At 37.7% G+C, this 17,258-nt stretch overlaps 1 protein-coding gene across 2 annotated transcripts in view; it reads left to right on the top strand.

Annotated features, from left to right (window-relative positions):
- INO80 (INO80 complex ATPase subunit) overlaps positions 1 to 17,258 on the top strand; it is a 113,242-nt gene that overhangs the window by 25,663 nt on the left and 70,321 nt on the right. For both annotated transcript variants that reach the window (XM_045287779.1, XM_004712722.3), the window contains exons 14-23: positions 4,649 to 4,708; positions 5,144 to 5,286; positions 6,920 to 7,004; positions 7,624 to 7,741; positions 8,862 to 8,947; positions 10,114 to 10,281; positions 10,503 to 10,636; positions 11,662 to 11,729; positions 12,839 to 12,932; positions 13,615 to 13,786. In XM_045287779.1, coding sequence (XP_045143714.1) covers positions 4,649 to 4,708; positions 5,144 to 5,286; positions 6,920 to 7,004; positions 7,624 to 7,741; positions 8,862 to 8,947; positions 10,114 to 10,281; positions 10,503 to 10,636; positions 11,662 to 11,729; positions 12,839 to 12,932; positions 13,615 to 13,786 — 1,128 coding nt within the window. The remainder of the gene's footprint in view (positions 1 to 4,648; positions 4,709 to 5,143; positions 5,287 to 6,919; positions 7,005 to 7,623; positions 7,742 to 8,861; positions 8,948 to 10,113; positions 10,282 to 10,502; positions 10,637 to 11,661; positions 11,730 to 12,838; positions 12,933 to 13,614; positions 13,787 to 17,258) is intronic.

The following is a 17,258-nucleotide window of genomic DNA, read 5'->3' as shown; positions in this document are numbered from 1 at the left end:
TTGCCTTCCCCCCGCTTTTTCCCCCTTCCCCCCATTTACCTTTAATAGGATATTACCCTCTTCACCCAAATTAACACCTTTCTACCCTCTAGCCCAGCAGTTCTCAACCTGTGGGTCGAGACCCCTTTGGGGGTGGAACGACTTTTTCACAGGGGTGGCCCAATTCATAACAGTAGCAAAATGACAGTTGCGAAGTAGCAACGAAAATAATGTTATGTTGGGGGTCACTCCACATGAGGAGCTGCATGAAAGGGTCGCGGCACCAGGAAGGTGGAGAACCGTTGCTCTAGTCTCTTACTTCCCCTTCCTCCCTGCTCCTCCTGGCCCTAGTCACCATCAGTATCCTGCTTCCAGAATGAAACCTTCTTTTGATTTTTTTTAAGAACGGTCCCATACAATATTTGCCTTTTGTGCTTGACTACACTGCGGAATGCCCTACAAAGCCATCCATGTCATGAAGTGTCACAGTTTCACCGTCTTCTTTCACGCTGCGTAGTTCGAGGGGGTACCCTCCCCCGCAAAACAAAGAAAAACAAGAAAGCTTCTCTGGGCAGTGCTTTCATAGGCTCATTTTCCCACTCGGTGAGCAAGAATGGAACCACAGATTTGACAAATGTATTCAGAGTAATGGAGAGTACTTAGCAGGTGATAATGATTGTTTTGTAAAAAAAGATTTAAATATATAGCTTTGCAAAATTCCGAGGTGTTTTTTTTTTTGGTGGGAGTACCCCCATGTATTTCATTGTGTATATGTACCAAATTGTATTTATCCATTCTTCCACTGAGAGCAAGCAACTGGAAATAACCTAAATGCCATATCAGTGCATAGTGCTACTCTCAACATGTGTGTGCATGTATCTTTTTGTGCTCTGTTCCTATAGGAGAGATATATAGATAGATTTCTTATGCTACCAAGCAGTGTGATTACTGCATCAAATGGCATTTGGTTTCCCAGTTGTTTGAGGAAGTGCCACACTGCTTTCTAGAGTGGTTGTCTCACTGACAGTGTACGAGGGCTCCAGTGTGTCCATACCTCTCTAGCGTTTATTGTTTTCTGGGTTTTGAACTTTCCCATCAATTCTGTGGTGAAGTGTTATCGGTGGCTTACATTGTATCTCTCAGGTGGCTAGTGATCACAGCTATTTCTTCATGTTTGTTGGCTGCCTAAATCTCTTCTTTAATAAACTGTTCATGTCCTCTGTTTTTCTTTTTCTTTCTTTTTAGCAGCAGACAGGCTCTTTTTTATTTAGGGGGTGGCGGTGCACGGGGGGCAGTGGAAATTAGAGTAGACATGGGTGCTTTTTCCTTTGTGGGGGGTGAGGGTGTGTGGAAGAAACCTGAATTGTGTTCAGCTGCTGAGCCGCTGTATTCTTGGAGCATGGAGAGGTGGTCAGGACTCCTATCAGGGTGCTAGTTTTTCCTGGAGGACATTGGGGTACAGGCGCACAGCTCGCAGGATGTGGGGGGCTCTTCGCTCTGGCACACGGCTTTCCGGAACGGCTGGATAGGAAGGAAAATTTTTCAATTGGGTTATTTATCTTTTTCTTGTTAAGGTGTCGGAGTTTTCTGTAGATTTTATAGATTAGTCTGCTGTTGGATATATCATTGCCAAAATTTTTCCCAAGATTTTGGGTTCTCCTGTTACTCCTTTGGTAGTCTTCTGGTGCACTTGAGTGTCTTGTTTTTAAGGCTCCAGTTAACTGTTTTGTCTTTTGCTGTGTTTTTTCCATTATATTTGGAAGTGTATTTATGCCATGTATCAGGGCCCCTAAGTTTGCCTCTATATTTTCATTGGTCATCTTTAGTTCTAGGGTTTACATTTAGGTCTTTGAATTCTATTTGTATATGAAGTGTTTCATGTAGTCTTCTGCAAATGGAACGCTCATTATGTTAGCGCCACTTGTTGAGGAGACTCTCTTCCCCATTTGATAAGTTTTGTCAATCATTAGTTTTATGTAGGTGTATGAATGTATTTCTGGATTTTTTATTCCCTTCCATTGGTCTATGTAACACTCATTGTACCTATTCCACGCTGTTTTGACTACTGCGGCTGTGTAGTTGGTTTTAAGGTTGAGAAGTGAGAGACCTGCTACTTTATTCTTCGTCTTTAGTGTACTTTCACTGGGTTTCTTTACATATAAAGTTGTGATTATTTTTTCCATCTCTTTAAAGATTGATGCTGGGATCTAGATTAGAATTATATTTGTAGATTTCCTTGTTTTCTTTATTTCAGTGCTGAGTGTTCCTATCCATGAACAGGAAGCATCTCCCCGCCCCTCCCCATTTATATACTCTGTTTTGGATCTTGTAATGTTTTGTAGTTTTATTTATGTAAGTCTTTGATTTATCTGGTTAATTTTATTCAGTGTTTAACCTTTGGGGTGGCTATTGTAAATGGTATTGTTCTCTCACCCCAGAGCTGTGGGGAACTGAGGATTGTTCAGTACCCCCGACAACAGTCTCCTCTGCTGTCACTGACACTCCTTCCAGAGTCACTCAACCTTGGAGGTGTAGAGTGGGAGGTACAAACTGCCTGATGGGTGCACCTGAGTGTGCCCCGGTCATACCTTTGCTGACTACGAGGCCATGGGGAGCTTGAGAAGGGGTCCCACCTTTCTCTCTGCCAGGTACTTGAGACTGCCCTTCCCTGTGGGCAGATTTGTGCAGCTCATGACCACCCATCAGTTAATTCACTCTTTTACTTGATGCCTGTATGTATGGGTTCCCTTCTTTATTCTGGCAGTGTTTGGCTTACTTAGCATTTTCCCCTCTGTCTGTTTTTATCCTGTCTTTTAGAAAGGGTTTGTATAGTTTGTCTCTCTAGGCCGCTGTCATGCTGGAATCTCTTATGTCACATTTTCATTATCTTTCGGTTTAAAATAATTTCTAATTTCCATTGCAAGGTCTGTAGGTTATTTAGATGCATCATTCTTAATTTCCAAACAAGAGAGCTTTCTAAGTATCTTTTCATTAATAATATATAGCTTCAATCCCTGTGACAGAAAAACGTGTTATTTTAATCATTTGAAGTTTATTGTGTCTTTTATGGCCCGGTGTGTGGCAGTTTTTGTGAAAGTCTTGTGAGTGTTTGGAAACTGTATTCTGTAGTTGAGTGTATTATGCTATATGAGGGAACTTCAAAAATGATGTGTAAACATTGAATAAAAAGAAAATGGAATTCTTCCATGTGTTTTCTAAACCCCTTTGTATATTATTCTCTGATATCAAATAAATAAATTAGCTTTCGTTTGGTAAGTTTTTACATAATATATTTCCCTTCCTTTTACTTTCTTAGCTTTAAGGGGTATTTTCTTTCATTTAGCATATTTGTGCTTACTTTTATTGTAAAGATTCATGTTACTTTAAATCTGCTGCTTTGCCATTTGCTTTCTCTTTATTTCACCTGTTCCATTTTGCGTTTTCTCTTCCTTGTTTTCTTTAGTACTTGTATTTATTGTTCTAGTCCCCATTCCACCTCCTCTAGCTTGTTAGTTATATATTCTCTAACTATTCTTTAGTAGATAGCATGTAGATTAGAACATAACATCCTGGACTTTAAAAGCAATAATATAATTTTACTACTACTTTCAAGATGATACAAGGACCTTAACTTAATACCCATTGTCATTGGGATGGTTCCCACTCATAGCAACCCTCTATAGCTGCACCCTCCTCCTGTAGACTACCTGCTATTATTTTTGAGTGTGATTTTGAAGATGTAAACCCCATATTATTCACATAATCATAATTTTCACTGATCTTCCTTCCTGTGTATTTGAGGGCTGTGTGAGATTGTTTTCCTTTTGTTCAGAGAACACCTCTTGTATTTCCTTCAGCCTGAGTGAGCTGATGATGGTTTTTCTAGTTTTATTGTTGTTACAAAATGCCTTTATTTCACCTTCATTTCTAAAGGATGTTTTTGCTGGGTATAGAATCCTGACAGTTTTCCACCACTTTGAAGATAGCATTCTATTGGCTTTTTAGTTTTAAAAAAGTAATGTCATTTAAGGAGATTGCAGTCAGGATGTTGGCAGTGGCTGCAGTCATTTGTTTACCTGTTGGTGTTCGAAGTTCTTCCAAGATGACTTGATCACGTGTGTTGGCAGGAGATCCTGGTTCCTCACTATTTGGTTCTCTCCATAGGCTACTTGGCATCCTCATGACATGGCAAGTAATGGCTAAGCCAGGAAGAAAGGCTGGAGCCTTTTACAATCCTGTTTTTGAAGTCACATTACTTTAATTTTATCAGGTCCCTCCTCGAAGTTCCATTTTGCTGTGCATTTCTAAAATTTCTGCTAAGACTCCTAGTCTCTCAACTAGAACTTTTGAAAGAGACATCTTCATTGAGGGGAAATGTACTAAATGTATACTTATCTCACTTGACTTTCTTGTTTTATTTCTGGAACTTGGCTTCATAATTCTTCACTTTCTGAGTAGCTCTCATACCTTCAAACAGGTTAGCATCTTGAGTGTGTGCATGTTATTTTGTCAACAAAGTGATTGGATAAACCACGTATACCACCATTGACAAAAGAAAAATGCTTGTATTTGTTGTATTAGGTTTTAAGAAATTATTCTGACTATTATACTGTGATGATACTTTCAAGATATTAGTAGAAAATAACCTGCGTGCTGCCTTTTTCCCCAGGTGCTCCCATATTGGGGAAATCCTCATGATAGAAAAGTCATCAGGAGGTTCTGGAGTCAGGTAATTTTTAACTAAAAAGCAAACTTGTATCAACTCTCTTCCATTCAGTCAAACTCTCATTCATATGTGCCGTTGTTGTTTTCAAGTCTGAGTAATTCTAACGTGTCGCTGAGTAAGAGCACTTCTTATTCCCTTCTGATGCTGTTCTGCTCTTTGTTACTGGCCATCTGCTAAGCTTGAAGTTCAGAATTACGTTTCTCAGTGCGCTGAGGACTAGATTTTAGCATAGTTTATGATTAAGAGTACAATTTTTAAGGGTGGTTATGGTTTAATTCACTGCATAGCTCCTTGCCAAATATGAGAAACACATATTTAGAGCTATTTTAAACTCCTCCTTAGAAAATATAGGCTATTAAAAAGAAAATATAGGCAATAACTCTACCTTATAAATTAACAGGGCTCTTTTTTTTCCACCTTTCCCTTTTATATCTACAGAAGACTCTCTACACTCAGGATGCCCCCTTCCATGTGGTTATCACTAGCTACCAACTGGTGGTTCAGGATGTAAAGTATTTCCAGCGGGTAAAGTGGCAGTACATGGTCCTGGATGAGGCCCAGGCACTAAAGAGTAGTTCCAGGTAATATGAAAAATAGTAGTAACCAAATGCCATAGATCCTTTCCAACCCCCCCCCCACCCCCCCACAGACGGGCTAAATGATCAAATCATTCATATAAATCAGGGATGCCACATTGGCGGCATGCGGCCTCCAAGGTAATTTTTTGTGGCCCATGATGTGCTGAAATAAAATGAAAGTAGAAAAAATTGTTATGAGGAAAATAGCGCTTAGGGGAGATCAAGGCAATAATACTGTATACACACTTCCTTTGTTACATTTTATTTCAGAGTTTCAGAGCATCGTGGGCAACAAAACATTACCTCAGGGGCCACCAGTTTGAGGGTTTAAGGGAAATACATTGTCTTCCGATGGTTGATGGTTTATGGAAAATACATTGTCTTCTGATGGTTTATGGTTTATGGAAAATACATTGTCTTTTAATTCCATTTCCAATAACTCCAGTACGCTCTCCAAGAGCTTACTGAAGCCTCTTTTACCTGTGAATTTATTTATGTAGGCTGCCTCGTTTCCTGGATGGCTGTTAGATCTCGTAAGAGTCCTTTGGGTAGAAGTTAGATTTTTAAAATAAAGCATGCTTAATATACCATATACAGTGAACCCTTGTTTATTGCGGTTAATCGGTTCTAGACCCTACCTTGATAAATGAAATTCCGCGAAGTAGGATTCCTTGTTTGTAAATCAAATATTTTCGTAGTTAGAGCATAGAGGACATGAAAAAACACCCTTTAGTCACCATTACACTCGTATTATCCAATTTATTAAACGAAAAAGGGAAAATACAGTAAAACATTTTGGACGTTACAATTATCATTTATTATATTATTTATGGCATCAAGCGTGTACAGTATGAGCCAATCAGTGGCAGTAATGACAGAGCATGCGCTGTTACGCCAAAACCGCGATAGAGTGAAGCTGCGGAAGTCAAAGCGCGAAGTGGCGAGGGTTCACTGTATACTCAAAAATAAGCTGACCCGAATATCTGCTGAGGCACCTAATTTTACCACAAAAACAGCATTAAAAATGTGTTGGAAAACTCGGCTTATACACGAGTACCGTATATACGGTATTCTAAGATATTTATGGTTTAATTGTGAGTAATAAGTGAGGGCCTGGTTTGAAATAACTTCAATTATTTGGGGCCAATTTGGTTGACATAAACCACTTAGGTTGAAGCTAGTTATCTGTAGCAGAAAACTTCAGTTCCAGAGAATACCATCCTGCCATTGAACATCACAATCTAAGAAAGTACCCTGAGGTAGCCAAGAGAAAATATAAAAATACCATCAAGTCAGAAAGGATTCCACTCTACTTGAGGGATATTGTTTTTCTAAACCCCAATACCATGTTTTCAGTGTGTTGTTGTTATTAACTGTTGATTTAATTCTGACTCATGACTATACTGTTTTTTGTGTATAGGGGTGTCATTTTTTTCTGTTTCCTGGCCCAATTTTCCTGTTTCTTATTCACGTACCATGTTTGAATAGTATCTTCCATATAAAATGAAGTACTTGATTCTGAGTCATTGTTACTTTTTATTAAAGCATATATATATAAAATATTGGTTCTCAGTAGGGTAATTAAAGAAAGAGATATACTGCTGACGTACAATTTCTAACTCATTTTATTGGACAGTGTTCGTTGGAAGATCCTCTTGCAGTTCCAGTGTCGAAATCGGCTTTTGCTAACTGGGACGCCCATTCAGAACACCATGGCAGAGGTATGCACTAGTCAAGTCCCTAGGGTTATGTCTATATTAAACAGTTTTTTTTTAGCCAAGAATTCTTTATGTGTGCCCCACTGGAGAGCCTGCTGCTCTATACAAATTACAATCCCCACAGCATGGTTTGTTTTAAGTAGTCTTTTTTGTTTGTTTGTTTGTTTGTTTTAAGTATTCTTGTTGACATCAGTTTTGCTTGTTCGTTCTGTAGCGTAATGGTCATGCCTTTTTTTATTCCTTTGAAATAATTCTTATGTAATAAATAGTAACTGCATAAAGAAAGGCTACCCATTTATTGCAGAGATGTTTTTATACTAGAGTTGAAATGTAGTATTTAATATTTAGAGTAACTTTTGTTTTTGTAAAGTTAATTGGTCATTTTGAATAGGAGTCAACAAATGTTTTCTCCAAAGGGCCAGATAATAAATAATTTAGGTTGTGTGGGCCATATGGTCACTGATTTAAATATGTGATTCTGCCATTATAATGTGAATGCAACCATAGGCAATATATCTACACTTGTCTTCATGCGGACAGACATGCCTGCATTTCTCCCCTCATTCTCCTACATGGCCTTCTGGTGACCACACAGCTGTTTCATTTGTTTGTTTATTTCCAGCTCTGGGCTCTGTTACATTTCATTATGCCAACATTATTTGATTCACATGAGGAATTTAATGAATGGTTTTCCAAGGACATTGAGAGCCATGCCGAAAATAAATCTGCCATCGATGAGAGTGAGTACTGTTAAAATGCGCTTTTATTTTTCCTACCTATCAATGTAGGTTACTACATAATTGTATAGTTTGCTCTCTGGGAAGACTTTGTCTCCCAGTATTCAAAGAAGAGCCCTGGTGGTGCAGTAACGACAGGTTCTGCTGCTGACCAGAATAAAGGTCAGTGGTTCACATCCACCAGCGCTCTGTGGAAGAGTGAGGTGAGCGATCACAGCTGGGAAAGCCTGGGCCGGTTGTGCTCTGCCCTCCAGGGTTGCTATGAGGTGGAGTTGGTGCTACTGCAATGGTTTGGGTTTGGTTTTGTTTCTTCTGTCTTGAGAGTGTCCAAGAAAGATATATGTTCCCTTATAAAATAAATATATGTGCTTTATATTATCAGTCGAGTCAAAAGATAACAAGTGTAAATGATGCTGATCCTGTCGTGATTATTTAATCAAGGCAGAATAGGCCAAGTTCAAGGAATACTGCATGTGGCCTATATAGGCCCCATTTCCCAGAAAGATCTTGAAATTCATATCAAAATTAGATTTTCGTAAGATGGTATTGTTCTTGTGTTAAAAACAAAATATGATAAGGACAACCTCCCTCCCCAGATTTATTTCTATTATGAGCTTTTGTTAAACCTTGTCTATCAATAATTTTAAACTTTTTAGATAATACCTGACTGATTTTAAGAGAATTCTGAGGTGTTTAGTACATAGACATGAATTCATATCTGTTTACTATTAGAAAAATCCTTAAATAATTTCTTATACTACATGTTGTTAATCTGTTGATATCCTTAGAACACTGATTTCTGGGAAATACTGGAATGTGAAAATCTTACTCGATAACATTTACTTGGAAGACTCTTGAAAGAATCGAAATGAAAATACAGTGATCTTTGTTGGTTATCACTGAATAAATGAGGGCCAAATGCTTTTTCCTCCTTTAAGATGCAATGAAAAATTCAGGTTCCTTAGATTCCTCTGACTTGGGGATGAAAGATTCCGTTCCAATCTTCTTTCAGGGAATGTTGAGTCAAGAGTTGTTTGAAGAGCTTAGTGAGAGATGAACATTATCTTTGTTTTTTATGTTAAATCAATATGATACATTCTTTGGGGGCTTCCTGGCATTTCAGATCAACTCTCCCGCTTACATATGATCCTGAAGCCATTTATGCTAAGGAGAATCAAGAAAGATGTGGAAAATGAATTATCTGATAAGGTAAGGAAAGATGACCTTATGAATGTAAACCTTGATAGACATCGATTTAGGGTGCCCTATGGGAATTCCCTCGATTATATTTAGTTGAAGGGAGACCTGTAAAGCTCTTGAGAACTCGGATAGACCAAAGGACTTAAAATGAGTCACAAATTAAGTCGTTTTCCTTCTTGTTTTAAACTTTTGTGATAGAGAATTTGATACATTGTGAAAGTAGAGAAGGTAGTATACTTAACCCCATTCCACATTCCATTATTCAGCTTCAACAATGATCAACGCATGACCACTCCCTACAGCCCTCTTGATTATTCTGAAGCAAATCCCAGATGTCATATTATTTCCCTTATAAATATCTTCACATGTATCTCTAAATACTTGTGGATATTGTTTTTTTATTTTAAATGCATGGCCACAATATCAATAACACCCTATTTTAAAAAGAACAATTCCGTTTTATCACATCTGGTTAATGCTCAGATTTTCCATTTTCTTTGTGTGTCTTTATCTCTTTTAAAACTACAAATTTGTCAACAGGATCCACGCAAGGTCCACATGTAGCACCTGGGAGTTTTGTCTCCTAAGTGTCTTTTAAATCCTCCTTTTTTCTTCCGTACATCTTAGTTGCATCGTCGTGGCGTTGTCTAACATACCTATTTCTTGTATTTTTGCTTAAAATTAGATTTAGAAGTTTAATGTACGCAGGTTATAGCACTTTTAAAATACAAAGCCAGTGTCTTTGGTTTATAAAGGTCGTGCTGAGACTTGAATGTGATGAGCCCAGCTGCAGATGTGAGAGAATGTTGACTATTGCAGAGATGTGAGCATTTTGAACTGGGAGGAGATAAGGAGATAAACGGCCAGGTGATCCAGTTCTAAGCTTCATCGTGGTTTATTGAAAAACAATGAAAATTTGATGTTACATTTACTTTATTAAAAAAAGGAAAGAAAATTGAAAAGCTTTCCTACAGAGAACATGCAAAACGATAGGAGAAGAAAGTCGAGGAAAGAATTTTTTGCGTGTAATTATTCATAGTACACATAGAGAAATTGAGTTCAGACATGTATATTATTTTCTCAGTAATCTGGTCTACATGTGTGTTCAACTTTAAGCTGATACTGCATTTTCTTAAAAACTGTTTCCAAGTGTAAATCTTCTTGTTGATCATTAGATTGAAATTTTAATGTACTGCCAACTGACTAGCCGACAAAAGCTGCTCTATCAGGCACTGAAGAACAAAATTTCCATTGAGGACTTACTGCAGTCTTCCATGGGCTCTACTCAGCAAGCACAGAATACCACCAGCAGCCTCATGAATCTGGTCATGCAGTTTCGAAAGGTAAGAGTTTACATTACCTCACGTTATTAACTCGCTTCAAGAATTAGCGTTAGTGCCAGATATGTGAAGAATGTCAGTGCGCCTTTGTTAGGGTACGAGAAACAATGCTGTTAAAAAGATGAAAATGGGAAAACGCACATGCACAGAGGATTTGAGATCTCTCATCACTTCATAGAGTGATGTTTCCACATGAAAATGCGCTTACCCTTTCTTGTCCTTAGGTATGTAACCACCCGGAGTTATTTGAGCGGCAGGAAACGTGGTCCCCATTTCATATTTCCCTAAAGCCATACCAGATTTCAAAGTTTATCTACCGTCATGGACAGATCAGGGTCTTCAATCATTCACGAGATAGGTGAGTGCATCTGTTTATCTGTACTGTTAACCATACACGCTTTTGTAACTTGGTGTGGTATGGCGTACCAGATAAATTTAGTGAAGATGAGGGAACAGAGGAAACAGATTGAACAACTGTTTGTTGAGGGATCTTGTGGTCGGAATTGTGTACTATTAAGAGTTAACTAGTTGGTCATGAAGGCTCTCTTCACTGCCAGTTGTCATCTTTTCTGACTTAGGAAGGTGCACCTGTATGCAAATATGTATACGCACCAAGAAAGAATGACAAGTGCCCCTGCGCCAGTGCTGAAACTGGTTCCTGGTGCGTAACCAAGGACTTGGTGTTTGTACCTGGGCATATAGCATTTGTGAAAAACTGGTATTTTGCCCATATTTATGGTCGAGTGGTTCATTTTACCTCTGAAATGGCATTTGTAAGAGAATTCATTGACTTTCAAATCAAACTTCATCTGAAGCATTGACCTACTTCAGAGTTAGTGATACAGATTTGGTAAAGGTGGTCTACTGTGTTCCTCTGAGTTAGGTTGGTCCTGGCTTCTGGAATTTTGTAACAGGCTACCAGAGGATTCTTATGGCACACTCGTGTTTTAAGGCAATTAGAAAGCTCCTTCCTCTTTGAAAACAGTACCATAAAAATCGTCACCAACAATATTTAACCTAATGAAGCTGAAATTGGCCCGTTTCTTGGGTTTAATTGTAAGAGTTGTTTGTGCTAGGGGAAAGTCAACCAAAGCTGCAGTGCACCTCACTTACTAGAATGTGTGATAATTTACAGTGCTGGCATTATAATACTTCGAAGTAAAATGATACTCCTTTGAACTTGTGTTATCTCCTTATACCTATTAATTATTAGTACTTATTAATGTTTATGTCATAATTTTTGCCTGGCCACTTGGCAACACCTACTTTAAAAGCTGAATAGTAAAAGCAGGTTACAATCTAAAATATTCTCTTCAGTTTGGAATGCCCAGTCTTGTTAACTTCCGTATATTTATAACTTGTTTGGTTGGGTTTATTTTGCAGGTGGTTAAGGGTTCTTCTTTCTCCATTTGCACCAGACTATATCCAGCAGTCTCTCTTCCACAGAAAAGGTAGGTGTACTGATCTTTGGGAAATAAGGTATGTCAAGGATTTACCAGGGTGCTATTTTCTTTTTTTAATCATTTTATTAGGAGCTCACACAACTCCTATCACAATCCACACATACATCAGTTGTGTAAAGCGCATTTGTACGTTCATTGCCCTCATCATTCTCAAAACATTTCCTCTCCACTTAAGCCCCCGGCATTAGGTCCTCATTATCCCCCTCCCTCCTTGTTCCCCCCTCCCTCATGAGCCCTTGATAATTTATAAATTATTATTTTGTCATATCTTGCCCTGTCCAACATCTCTCTTCACCCACTTTTCTGCTGCCCGTCCCCCAGGGAGGAGGTCACATATAGTTCCTTGTAATCAGTTCCCTCTTTCCAACCCACTCTCCTTCTACCCTCCCAGTATTGCCGCTCCCACCACTGGTCCTGAAGGGATCACCCACCCTGGATTTCCAGTTCCTATCTGTACCAGTGTACATCCTCTGGTCTAGCCAGGCTATTTTCTTAATGATCAAATTGGAGCTAGTAGTGATTTTCTCTGCATGCTAGCTAGCCCTTCATTTATAAAATGTTAATCTTACTAAAAGTAAATTAGCAATTTTCATCTATAAACTGGTTTGCGGCTATAACTAGAACAATAGAAAATGATTTTACATTGACCATCCACATCTATATTTTACACATGCCCCTTCTTAGAGTGTCATACCCCTGAATCATGACAAAGAGAATATAAAACACTATTATTAGTTACTAGGGAGTTGGCTCCCTCTTCCTTTCCCTAGAAAAAAGGAGCTACTGAACTTGCAACACTGTCAGTATACTAGAACCAAGGGTTTGGAACGTCCATCTGGTGTTTTATTTCTACTGGCGTGTTACAGAGAGAAGGCCATTAACTGATGAACCAAAAGCCCTAAAGATAATCGATAAACCAACTCTAGTCTGGCCTATATGCTATACCTCTACTACCTGTGTAAAGAAACAATGTAAAAGTAACTTCTATCAGAGTGGCTAGGTTGGATTCCTGAGAATATAAATGTTTTTATTGTTTTGGGGAAAATGTTGCAGTTCAGGCTTTGAGTGTTATCTTTTGGTTTGGTTTGATATTCCAGGTGTTAATGAAGAAAGCTGTTTTTCTTTCCTTCGGTTTATTAATGTATCTCCAGCAGAAATGGCAAACCTTATGCTTCAGGGACTTTTGGCCAGGTGAGTTGCCTTATTATTTGATGAGAAAAAAAGTAGCAACAAGGGTTGAATAGTATAAAGTTAAAAATTCAGTATAATAGCGTATAATTTTAGAGAATATCTTGTTAAGATAGAAATTTATAAGAGAAAATTTATCATTTTAAAAATCACTTAATAATTGCATGATGTTTCAAGATACACATTAAATAAAACTATTTGAACCTCTCACCCATATTCTACCAGTTCTTTAAGTCCCTTAGTTCCTAGTAAGCCTTTTCAGTTTTACTGGCTTCCATGGGGTAAAGGGGGCTTTTGATTCATTTGGTTAGTTAGTGGTGATTGCAGCATAGGCTTCTTTAAGCATTGTCTGGGCAGCTTAATTCTGTACTTATACTCGGGCAGAATGGTTTTTATTCACATTATTACTTATCTCCCTAATATAAGGAGAGGTGCTTTAGCAAGATGTTAGTTTTCCTCCATAATGAACCAAGTAGCATACCATAGTAATCAATCAATGCTTGTCAATGACAGAAATGATGGAGCAAAATAAGAAACAGCTTTATCTGAAAGTAAGATGATTAGCTGTTTCTAAAATTCTCAGGGTCATGTTAATGACAAACCTGGGAAGGTTCCTCACTGCTATGAACGACCCTCAAACCTCCATGGAGCACTGAATAAGCATGTCTGCTGTGGTTTGTTTCAGATGGTTAGCTCTTTTCCTGTCTCTGAAAGCCTCCTACAGGCTCCATCAACTGCGCTCCTGGGGAGACCCAGAATGGGAGAGCCAGCAGAGATATCTGAGAAACAAGGATTTCCTTCTTGGGATTAATTTTCCGCTCTCCTTTCCCAACCTTTGCAGTTGCCCTTTGTTAAAGGTAAGGAATTATCTCGTCATCATACACACCGCCATCAAGTCAGTTAGGACTCCTCATGACCCTGTACAGGGCTTCCAAGACTGTAACTCTTTATATATCAGAGCAGACTGCCTCTTCTTTCTCTTGGAAGGTAACTGATGAGTTTTAACCACTGACCTTGGTTAATCCACAGTGCCTGCAGTGCTCCTTTAGAATCAATATAAGTAGAATAAAGTAAATAATAGCCTGATCAAGCCAGAAAGATCCCAGAGAAGTAGATGCAATGCATTCCATTATAACTTAGGTATATATAACTTATACAACAGTGCGCACAGAAGTGTATGGCTTGATAAGTTTATACCTGTATATCACCTACCTCTATCAAGATAGAGAACATTTACATGTGTTTAGTGTCACTCAACTGTCCGTAAAGAATCCTGGTGGCACAGGAGGTAAAGCCTTGGCTGCTGACCAGAACTGATCAGCAGTTCCACCCCACAGCTTGTTCCTCAGGCGAAAGTGTTAACCGTTGGCTTTTGTGGAAATCCTATTAGGCTGTTTTACTCTGGCCTTGAGGGTTGCTATAAATTATAATTGACAGGATGGCAATGAGTTAAGCTGTATGTACGTGTGAAGATTAGTGAAATAGCACATAATGTGTTGCTTATATATTTTCCACAATTAAGGTAATAGATATACATTTCCAGTCTCCCATTTAATACCTTTAATTAAAAGCACAGGTAATCACTATATATAGACTATTTTTGCCTCATTTTGAACTTCATATAAATGGAATTATCCAACATATTCTATTTGTGTTAGCTTTTTTAACTTGAAATTATGTCTGTGATCTGCATCCACGTTGCATGTATCAACAGTTAAGTTTGTCTTTTGGTTGATGTAAGCACTAGTTTCTTTGAGGTTGACATCCAGTAGAATAGTTACATTATCGAGTATGTATGTATATATACTTTTAATAGCTACTGTCAAACATTTTTCTAATGTAATGTATAAAACTTGTGGTGATTCTGTTTTGTTCAACACTTGGTATTACCAGTCCTTTTAATTACAGCTTTTTAGTGTAGGTTTTGTAGTGGCGTCTCGTTGTGGTTTTAAATTGTATGAACATGGGGGGAAATACTGACAGAGTTTTCTCAACAATTGTTGGCTATTGCTGAGTAAGCTGGGTGAGAGTGATGAGAAACGAGACAAGAGATTGACTCGATGGCAGTGAGTTTGGAGTTTAAAAAAAAATAGGTGCGGGGCCTTATACTTTATTGTAGTGTTTGGTTTCATCCCGAATGAGATAGTAACACTGTGAACATTTTGAGAAGAGCCATGGCAATTAGTCTTTCTCAGCTAGACAAAGTTTGGAAGCTAGAATGTTTTCTGACAGAGAACTGTTACTCGCCTCTTCTGCAATAAGAGCCCACAGTCTAATGATTTTCTTCTAACAGGGTTGTGGTTGGTTTCTCGAGCACTGTTGATGGTCCATGGTTGTGTTGTGCTGTGTCGTTTTGTTTGTACTCTGCAGATGGGACAAAAGTTGAGATGGGTTCAGAAAATAATGCCAGTGGCAGCAGGATAAATTTCTACTGTTGAACTTTGTCTCCTGCATCTGCTTGGAATGCTCATACACCTGATGAAAAGTTGCTTAATGTCCTTTAAACATTCCTTTTCTTAACCTCTAAATTTACTAATATATATTATTTGCTGGTTACTGTTGGCTGCTACTTGTTTTGATACAAAAAAGCATCATTATCCCATGAACCAAGGCTCTCCAAAAATTTTATGGAAAAATGGAATCGAAGATTGTGGCATCTTTTTCACTTATTGAAGTCCCCTTGCATTTGCTATGCCTGCCTCTTATTTTACACATAGAACTATGCATCATTTTAAACTTGTATTTGTCTCTATGTCTGAACATAGTGGTATGTTCAGAGTACCTGCTGAGTTGAGCTCCTCATATATACAGTTAATGAATTACCTAAAATATTCATAAATGAGCAATATGCTATATTGGAAATGGGTAGTAAAATCTAAAAGTATTCTTAACTAAAGTTGGATCCACTTCTCTTTCCTCTTTAACTGTATTCTCTTTCTCGTGGGCAGACATTTGTTCTTGTAGTTGTTTAGGATGTATATAGAAGTAATGAGTCAGTGAGCCATACACAGATGGAAGCGCATCATAAAAATATGTAAATGTAATGGCTAAACCAAAATACAAAATGGCACTTTCATATACAGAATACCTAGGTTTTTTATTATATTTTATTTTTCAAGGATATTAAAGTTACTGAAATTACCTATGGCCTACACAACTTGCTGTTTCAAAATACAGCATGAAGCAAGAATGCATTATTAGAGTAGCCAGAGGATTAGCTAAAAAGATTTTGGACCTTAAAGATTCTGGATCAACTTGTTAATAGTAAGAAAGAAAAGGACCTTTGGGGACATGAGGAAGAATCTCACTTTGTGAATATAGAAACAAAGTCCAGAGGTAGCATAAATAAAGATAAGCATGTTTGAAAGAACCAACTATAGTTTATGTGCACACACACACACACACACAATGAGTGGCATGCTTAGAGTATACTTATCCTTCTGTTCTGTTTCCACACTGTTTTGGGAGACCCGTGGATTTTTTTTTTCCAATTTAATAAACATTTTTCTTAGTAGCATCAATTTTCTGTTTTCAATAATAGTAAAGGACATTTATCCTTTACTATCCTTTATGTAATCCTTTACAAGAGAATGTCAAAATTCATTAGTTAATATATAGTAAAAATTAAGAAAAATTAGCATATACATATAACAAAAAGGCTTCCACGGTTCATTTGTTTGTTTGTTTTTACAGGCTTCCACATTAAAAAAAATCGTTTTATTAGGGGCTCATACAACTCTTACCACAATCCATACATCCATCCATTGTGTCAAGCACAAATGTGCAGTTTTAATATGTATATTTATATAGTTGATTATGTAACCTCTAAAATAATAGAATCCATCAAATATTATAGCACTGTTGAGTCTAATAATTATCTGTGATGCTCATGTTTGTATCCTTCACCTAGTTTCAGTGATAAGAGCTGGGTTCTTTTTCACTGTAATGCTCTATGTGGTACAAAGTTATATTACTGGGCTTTGTGATTTGTAGCCTTCTATCCTGATATGACTAGTTTTCTGCCTTTGACATCCACGAAAACATTTCTGGGATTGTTAATTCAATTTACAAATTTTATAAGAGACCCTTTTGCTTATATAGGATTCTTACAATTATGGAATCCAAAGGAAAATTGTTACCCTCTTTTTTAGGCATGTGTTAATATTTACTATGTTTTTGTTTTGGCAAATTAGAGAGCCAGGGAGGAAGAGGGGAAAAAATCATACATACACAAAAGGGCATAAATTATAATTGTACATGTAGCTTGTTTACTTTTCATAAAGCGGGATTAGAATTCCACTCCAGAAGCCCCTTTGTACATACCTTGTA

The sequence above is a fragment of the Echinops telfairi genome, unplaced genomic scaffold, assembly GCF_000313985.2.
Source record: "Echinops telfairi isolate 266 unplaced genomic scaffold, ASM31398v2 ScPeMD7_18;HRSCAF=68, whole genome shotgun sequence".
NCBI classification, from domain to species: Eukaryota; Metazoa; Chordata; class Mammalia; order Afrosoricida; family Tenrecidae; genus Echinops; species Echinops telfairi.
The sequence above is the reverse complement of the archived record's forward strand: the minus strand, read 5'-3'. Positions and strand labels throughout refer to the sequence as shown.